The sequence below is a fragment of the Myxocyprinus asiaticus genome, chromosome 13 (genome assembly GCF_019703515.2).
Source record: "Myxocyprinus asiaticus isolate MX2 ecotype Aquarium Trade chromosome 13, UBuf_Myxa_2, whole genome shotgun sequence".
Classification (NCBI taxonomy): domain Eukaryota; kingdom Metazoa; phylum Chordata; class Actinopteri; order Cypriniformes; family Catostomidae; genus Myxocyprinus; species Myxocyprinus asiaticus.
The window spans coordinates 14,066,747-14,074,995 of NC_059356.1; the positions used below are offsets into that span (position 1 = coordinate 14,066,747).

The 8,249-nt window shown below is 38.4% G+C and overlaps 1 protein-coding gene across 1 annotated transcript; it reads left to right on the forward strand.

Annotated features, from left to right (window-relative positions):
- Positions 1-334: 334 nt before the first annotated feature.
- Positions 335-5,880, forward strand: LOC127450634 (prostaglandin E2 receptor EP1 subtype-like). The gene is made up of 2 exons (XM_051714882.1): positions 335-1,288; positions 4,196-5,880. The coding sequence occupies exons 1-2, from the start codon at positions 398-400 to the stop codon at positions 4,445-4,447; spliced, it is 1,143 nt and encodes a 380-aa protein (XP_051570842.1). The 5' UTR covers positions 335-397; the 3' UTR covers positions 4,448-5,880.
- The last annotated feature ends 2,369 nt before the right edge of the window (positions 5,881-8,249 follow it).

The window sequence follows — 8,249 nt, forward strand, 5'->3', positions numbered from 1 at the left end:
TAGATTTTATTACTGAATATTAATAGTCCTATGACTTGTGCGCTATATACCTTCAGAAGCCACACAATACCTTTGTGTGAGAAACAGGCCTAAACTGTCAAGAGTTTGTAAAGATTTTTCCAAAATATCTCCTTCCGCAAAAATAACAGCACAGCTTTGGAATGATGTGAGGGTGAATAAATAATAATGGCACAGTTCTCACTTTGGGGTGAACTATTTCTTTTAATTGGACAACTTGTGGTCCCAGATTTTTGGACCACACTGCAGTTTGAATTGTTCTCTTGGAACTGTTAGTAGACATCCACTCTGGAGATAAATCATTTATAACAGCTTCTTGACATCTTTTTCAGATCACACTCACCTTGCAAGGACTGCTTGACTGTCCTTCTGTCACACCATGGATATTCTGTTCACATCTTCCTTCCCTGTTTCATGCCAGCACTCTAGAGACTATAATCTCACAACGTTCTGTCCCGACAACCAAACTTTCAACTCAACGTCTACTGGTCTGATTAACCCACCTGCTTTTGGAATGTCCTACTTCACTATGACCCTCGGTGCACTCTCAAACCTGATGGCACTAGCAATCCTTGCCCATTCCTACGCCCGCTTCCGGCGGCGAGCCAAGGCACCATTCCTGTTGCTAGCTTCAGCCCTACTTCTGAGTGACCTGGCGGGTCACGTGATCACTGGAGCCTTGGCACTGCACCTCCATCTAGGAAGAGTCAAGCATCACGGAGCGGCAATAATAGTGGAGCCTCCTCAGAGTTACTGCAAACTGTTTGGAGCTTGCATGGTGTTTTTCGGCCTTTGCCCTCTATTGCTAGGCAGTGCGATGGCAGTGGAGCGTTGCATAGGCATTACACAACCTCTCCTGCACTCGACTGTTGTTACTGTAGCACACATCCGCTTCACTGTTCTCTTGGTCACCTCCATGGCCCTTACTTTGGCGGGACTCCCCCTACTGAATGTGGGCAACTACAAACCCCAGTTCCCTGGTACTTGGTGTTTCTTACCGGTAAACGGTCCACTTTCCATAGCCGAAGCAAGCCTTGCTTTGGCTTTTTCAATACTGGGGCTCATAGCATTGACCGTCTCAGTTCTATCCAATACTATAAGTGGGCTGAAATTGTTCCAGGCAAGGTTTAAGGACCAACGTGTTAAGTCAAGCATGGCTCGTAGACATGGGTCGTTTTTGTCCTCGTCTCTGCATTCATTGGATGTGGAGATGATGACTCAACTGGCTGGGATAACGGTGGTCTCCTGTGTCTGCTGGAATCCTTTTCTTGTGAGTGTGATGGTATACATGTGATAAATGGGTGTTTCTTCAACTATGGCCCTGTGGACTTAAAAAATAAGCTGTATTAAAACAGTTTTCACACTCTCACTAGTTTATTTAATTTGTGCACTAAAAATGTCCAACGATGGATATACATGAACCACAGGAGAATTCTGTCATAACTTAATTAGTGGCAAAATTGTTGCTTTTGATGACAATGGCGCCACACCTGACAGACAGACATAAATCATTTTCAATAAAAAGGCTATTAAAATGGTTTGTGATTATTTCACTATTTGTTAAGAATAAAATTTAACAATGTTTTTATGATGGATTTTCAGATTTAAAAATGTAAAGTCTGAAAAGTAGCCAAAATAATAAAAAAAAGAGACTAATAAATGGTCAAATGTTTTCAACACATTTTTAACCCTTAAATGCCTTGGTGCTTTACCAAATAATTTTACATACACAGATGGTTTTTATATATATATTTAATGCTTTATTTTTCATATGATGCAATGAATGATAGAACGGGATTCTTTATTACCACGCTGAAATATTATGAGACTCAACTGGCAAAAATACATAATGAGCTACACATAACACATACAGTACAGTAAGCTACACATACAGTAGGCTATGTATTTTATCAGGCACTTATTGAGCCTAAATAGACGTACTACTTACAGAATTTCAGTAGTACCCCCAAATGGCATACTAGTCATGTGTTGTACTTGTTATAGGTTACTTTCACGTTGTTTCTTCATCAAATAGCAATGTCAAATGTAAACCAAGACAGTCAATCACTGAAACATCAGCACCAACTTAAGTAAAAAAATGGTACGCATAATATGTATGTGTACACGCATATGGTGTACTGATAATTGACCATCATTGCACAGAAAATCGAAACGTACTATACTCATTTGTATGAGTATAGTACTCATTCCTCTCGTAGTAAACAAAGCAATAGATATCATGTGATAGCAAATATATTGCGACGCTATTATTGTTCTTTTTTTTCTTTTTTTTTCTTGTTTTTCGAGTAATGTTAAAGGAATAGTTCACCCAAAAATGAAAATTCTCTCATCATTTACTCACCCTCATGCCATCCCAGATGTATACGACTGTCTTACTTCTGCTGAACATAAAGGTTTTTAGAAGAAAATTTCAGCTCTGTAGGTCATAAATGCAAGTGAATGGTAATCAGAACTTTGAAGGTCCAAAGCATAAAAGTAACCCATACGACTCCAGTGGTTAAATCCATGTCATCAGAAGCACTTTGATAGGTGTAGGTGAGAAACAGATCATTATTTAAGTAATTTTTTTACTGTAAATCTCCACTTTTTTTTCTCTCTCTCCCTAATTTGGAATTCCCAATGCGCTCTAAGTCCTCGTGGTGGCGTAGTAATTTGCCTCAATCCGGGTGGCAGAGGATGAATCTCAGTTGCCTCCACGTCTGAGACCGTCAGTCCGCGCATCTTATCACGTGGCTTGTTGAGCACATTACCACAGAGACCTAGCGCATGTGGAGGCTTCACGCTATTCTCCACGCACAACTCACCAAGCGCCCCACCGAGAGTGAGAACAACATTATAGCGACCACGAGGAGGTTACCCCATGTGACTCTACCGTCCCTAGCAACCGGGCCAATTTGGTTGCTTAGGAGACCTGGCTGGAGTCACTCAGCACACCCTGGATTCAAACTTGTGACTCCAGGGGTGGTAGTCAGCGTCTTTACTCGCTGAGCTACCCAGGCCCCCCGTAAATCCCCGTTAATTCGCATTCTTTGTGCATATCGCCACCTACTGGGCAGGGAGGAGAAAGAAAAAAGGAGGGATAAAGTAAAGGAAAAAAATAAATAAGTCATATTTGCACAACAACCCTGTAGGTGGCGATATGCATGAAGAATGCGAACTGGCAAAAAACAGAAGAAGAAGAACTCGGTCCTCTTATGAACGTGTATTGGAGGGCTGTTAGAAAAGGACATAATTATTGATGTTTCTCACCCACACCTATCATATTTTATGTGCTTTTTGGAGCTTCAAAGTTCTGGTCACCGTTCACTTGCATTGTATGGACATACAGAGCTGAAATATTCTTTTAAAAATCTTCATTTGTGTTCAGCAGAAGAAAGAAAGTCATACACATCTGGGATGGCATGAGAATGAGTAAATAATGAGAGAATTTTCATTTTTGGATGAACTATCTCTTTAAAGAGGTGGGAGCATAACTCCAGAATATGGATGAGGTAAAAGGGGTGAAATGAGGTCCTAGTTGACAGGTCACTAAAGACCCGAGGCATGCATTTAACGGTTAATGTGACCTTCATATAACAAATGTACATATTTTTTTCTGTTAGTTTTAATAAAAATCAACTCAGCTCAGCGAGTAAAGAAGATGACTATCACCCCTGGAGTCGCAAGTTCGAATCCAGGACGTGCTGAGTGACTCCAGCCAGGTCTCCTAAGCAACCAAAGTGGCCCGGTTGCTAGGGTGGGTAGAATCACATTGGGTTAACTTCCTTTTGGTCGCTATAATGTGGTTCTTGCTCTCGGTGGGGCACTTGGTGAGTTGTGCTTGGATGCCGTGGAATATAGCGTGAAGCCTCCGCACACGCTATGTCTCCGCGGTAATGTACGCTCAACAAGCCACGTGATTAGATGTGCAGATTGACGGTCTCGGATGCGGAGGCAACTGAGATTCGTCCTCCGCCATCCGGATTTAGGCGAGTCACTACGCCACCATGAGGACTTAAGAGTGCAGTGGGAATTGGGCATTCCAAATTGGGGAGAAAAGGGGATCCTGTGGCATACAATCGTCATAGTTGTAGAAACACCCGAACCCTCATTTTACTGCATTTGTGATTTTTTTGATTGACTGGTAAATGCCAAAACCTTTCCCTTCATTACACAGATTTATATCCTCATGTCTGTGATCAAGTTTTATGAAGGAATCAGCAGACCAGAGCACCAGTGTGAGAAACTGCTTCTACTAGTCTTGCGCTTGGCCAGCTGGAACCAGATTCTGGATCCATGGGTTTATATCCTCCTACGACGAGCAGTTCTGCGCAGAGTCCTTCAGCTGCTGCAGTCTGATGCTAGAGTCATGTTCACACCAAGCAGCTCTTACACTGACTCCCACAGAAAGCAAATTAGTTTACACTGAATACACATTTGTTTATGCTAATTACGAATATGTTTACATACAGTATGTGGTCAGGCACCAAACATATGTGAAATTTCTGTGTTTATCTGTAGCTGTCAAAAGAGAACGAGAGAGAATGTGAAAAGGTCTAAAACAAGTGTTTTTTGTATCTATTTACTGTTGCACAAATTATTATTTTTTTAGCATGAAAGTGTTGAGTTTACAAAAATTGTGTTTTCCCTTACAAAAATGTTCCATGGAAACCAAAGATTCCTCCAAAGTAGTACAGTTAGTACAGTGACTGGTACTTAAAAAAAAAAAAAAATACCCTACTAGCTACTATTAGCCACCACTGTCACTGTCATTTGTTCACCAGTAAATCTGTTTATTTACTGTCACAGTCTTTTGTGCATGAAAAGATTGTACATGTTGCATGACTTGAATTTCCAAAATATAATGCAGCAAAATGTACAAAGTGTGTTACAGATGTTATTTGTGTAGGGCCCACAGAACGATAAATGAATTCTGCACTCCAAAAAACCCTAAATTGATTACACTGTTATTCAAATTTGATACATTTCAAAAATTTCAACTGCATCAGTCACAAGTGGGTGAATGACGTTACTTTTTTTTTGTCCAGATGACAAAATACGTTAAAATGCAATTCACACAAAACAATTACTTGAATACTCCTTTACGATGACAAACACGCTTTTAATTCCAGAGTTTAAGATCATTTAGATTTTTCTGGGGCTTAAAGTTGCTGTAAGCGATTTTTTTCATAGAAAGGTATGCAAACAATTTTGCTACTCCCTGAAAGATATTAATGAAATAAGTGTCATGAGATAACAGCATAAATAGCAAACAAACATGTGTCCCTGGCCGTGGACAATGATGCTTTCTGCCTGTCAATCATTTTGCGTGTTCTCATAGTATTGTAGTTGCAGCAAATTATTGAGACTTACTGCCATTTTATGCCATGTTGCTCCTAACAGTTGTCAGTTGAGGGCGCTATTTTCTGTTGTTGTTTTTGACAACCGTTCCTACTCCTGTCGGTCTTAATAAAGCTCATTTGGAGTGCTTCTCAAACAGAAGGCTGTGTGTCCTTCCTAGACCAGTCCATCTGAGGCTGCAGGCTAGACTCCTCCTAAGCATTCAGCGCTAGAATGAGACGGTCTAGTAAGTGTGCATGGCAAACCATATGCTTAGAACCATGTGATATTTTACTTTGTTTAGAAAACCCATATACTTCAGAAAATGAGAAATATGTCCTTAATCTCTTAATTATCTTAGCATAAAATTTTATTCACAAAGCTAGAGTCACTCAAAAAAGCCTTAATATAAAACATTTTTCAACACTGAACTTAGAATTTATATTTTAACCCTTTCAAATATGAAAAAAACAGAACCCTAGACTTGTAAAAACTAAAACTTTTACAGCTTTTCAAGTTCATGTAATTGCCTTTTTATTAATTTTATTTATTTATTTTTGTTGTGCTTTGTATCTTCTAATTTGTTGTATTGTCATTATTTTTCTACATATTGTCATTGCTGCAAATGCAAATAAAAACTTGAAGAAAGAGAGAAAATAATAAGCTGCGTCATAAAGGTTTCCGCATTTTTTAAATAATTTGGGATATGTCCAAAGGATTGTGGGTGATTGAAGGACACGAATGATACACCTGATGCATCCTCCAAAATGTGGTAAACGAAGGGCTGAGAAACGAGGCTGCCTTCCAAGTGTCCTCACAATTGAGTCAGCCTTCGATGGTGCTTGATGACGTGGCAGCTGAGATATCCAGCCTAACGAGGATACAGCCTTCCGATTTAGAGGCACCCTTGGTATCTTTGGATTCTGGGGTTTTGGAAAAAGGGGAATGGCTAATCCAAAGGCTCAGTTTGTGGAAATTCTGGAACAGCTAAAATTGCTTACATACGGTGGCCCAGAGGTGCAAAACACAATGAAATTTACAACGCAAACAAAAGTTCACAACACAAATAAATTAAGCTACAACACAAAGAAATTAAACCACAACACAAAGAAATTAAGTCACACCACAAATAAATTAAGACACAACACAAATAAATTAAGACACAACACAAATAAATTAAACCACAACACAATTAAACCACAACACAAAGAAATTAAGCTACAACACAAATAAATTAAACGACAACACCAAGAAACTGACACAACACAAATAAATCAAACTACAACACAAATAAATTAAGCCACAACACAAATAAATTAAGACACAACACAAATAAATTAAGACACAACACAAATAAATTAAGCCATAACACAAATAAATTAAGCTACAACACATAGAAATGAAGACACAACACAAATAAATTAAGCCATAACACAAATAAATTAAGCTACAACACATAGAAATGAAGACACAACACAAATAAATTAAACAACAACACAAACCAATTAAACCACAACACATAGAAATTATGACACAACAAAAATAAATTAAGCTACAACATAAAGAAATTAAGCCACAACACAATGAAATTAAGCCACAACACAAAGAAATTAAACCACAACATAATGAAATTAAGATACAACATAATGAAATTAAACCACAACACAACAAAATTAAGTCACAACACAAATAAATTAAGACACAACACAAATATATTATATCACAACACATCGAAATTAAGATTCAACACAACCAAATTAAACCACAACAAAAATAAATTAAGCCACAACACAACGAAATTAAGCTACAACACAAATAAATTAAGCCATAACACAAATAAATTAAGCCACAACATAAAGATTAAGAAAGGACTCATCATGAATCGGGTGTTTTATTTTGATACAGCAAGCCAAATTTTGTTCTGTTGCCTGGAGGTTAATTACAAAACTCACCTTCACATTGCACAAGTGTCTTTGCCAAAATATATTTAGTTAAATTAATATCATAACATAATCAAACATAAATCTAATTTACTCACATTGGGAATGTCTTATAGTGTCTGCTGTCCTCCTCATGTAAGCATGTAATACTGCCAATAACGTTTTAAAAATCTAAACATTATTCACCAGGTCGATGTTGCCCTCTAGTGACCAGGAGCATTTCCGTTGTATATATATTTCAGAAGTCAGAAGTTTCCATATACCTTAGCCAAATACATTTAAACTCAGTTTTTCACAATTCCTGACATTTAATCATAGAAACATTCCCTGTCTTAGGTCAGTTAGGATCGCTACTTTATTTTAAGAATGTGAAATGTCAAAATAATAGTAGAGAGAATTATTTATTTCAGCTTTTATTTTTTTCATCACATTCCCAGTGGGTCAGAAGTTTACATACACTTTGTTAGTATTTGGTTGCTTTGACAGATGGCCTTCCACAAGTATTTGGTAGATAGCCTTCCACAAGCTTCTCATAATAAGTTGCTGGAATTTTGGCCCATTAATCCAGACAGAACTGGTGTAATTGAGTCAGGTTTGTAGGCCTCCTTGCTTGCTTTTTCAGTTCTGCCCACAAATTTTCTATCGGATTGAGGTCAGGGCTTTGTGATGGCCACTCCAATATCTTGACTTTGTTGTCTGGCTTTTTTATGGCAGTTTTGGAGCAGTGGCTTCTTCCTTGCTGAGCAGCCTTTCAGGTTATGTCGATATAGGGCTCGTTTTACTGTGGATATAGATACTTTTCTACCTGTTTCCTCCAGCATCATCACAAGGTTCTTTGCTGTTGTTCTGGGATTGATTTGCACTTTTCGCACAAAACTACGTTCATCTCAAGGAGACAGAATGCGTCTCCTTCCTGAGTGGTATGATGGCTACGTGGTCCCATGGTGTTTA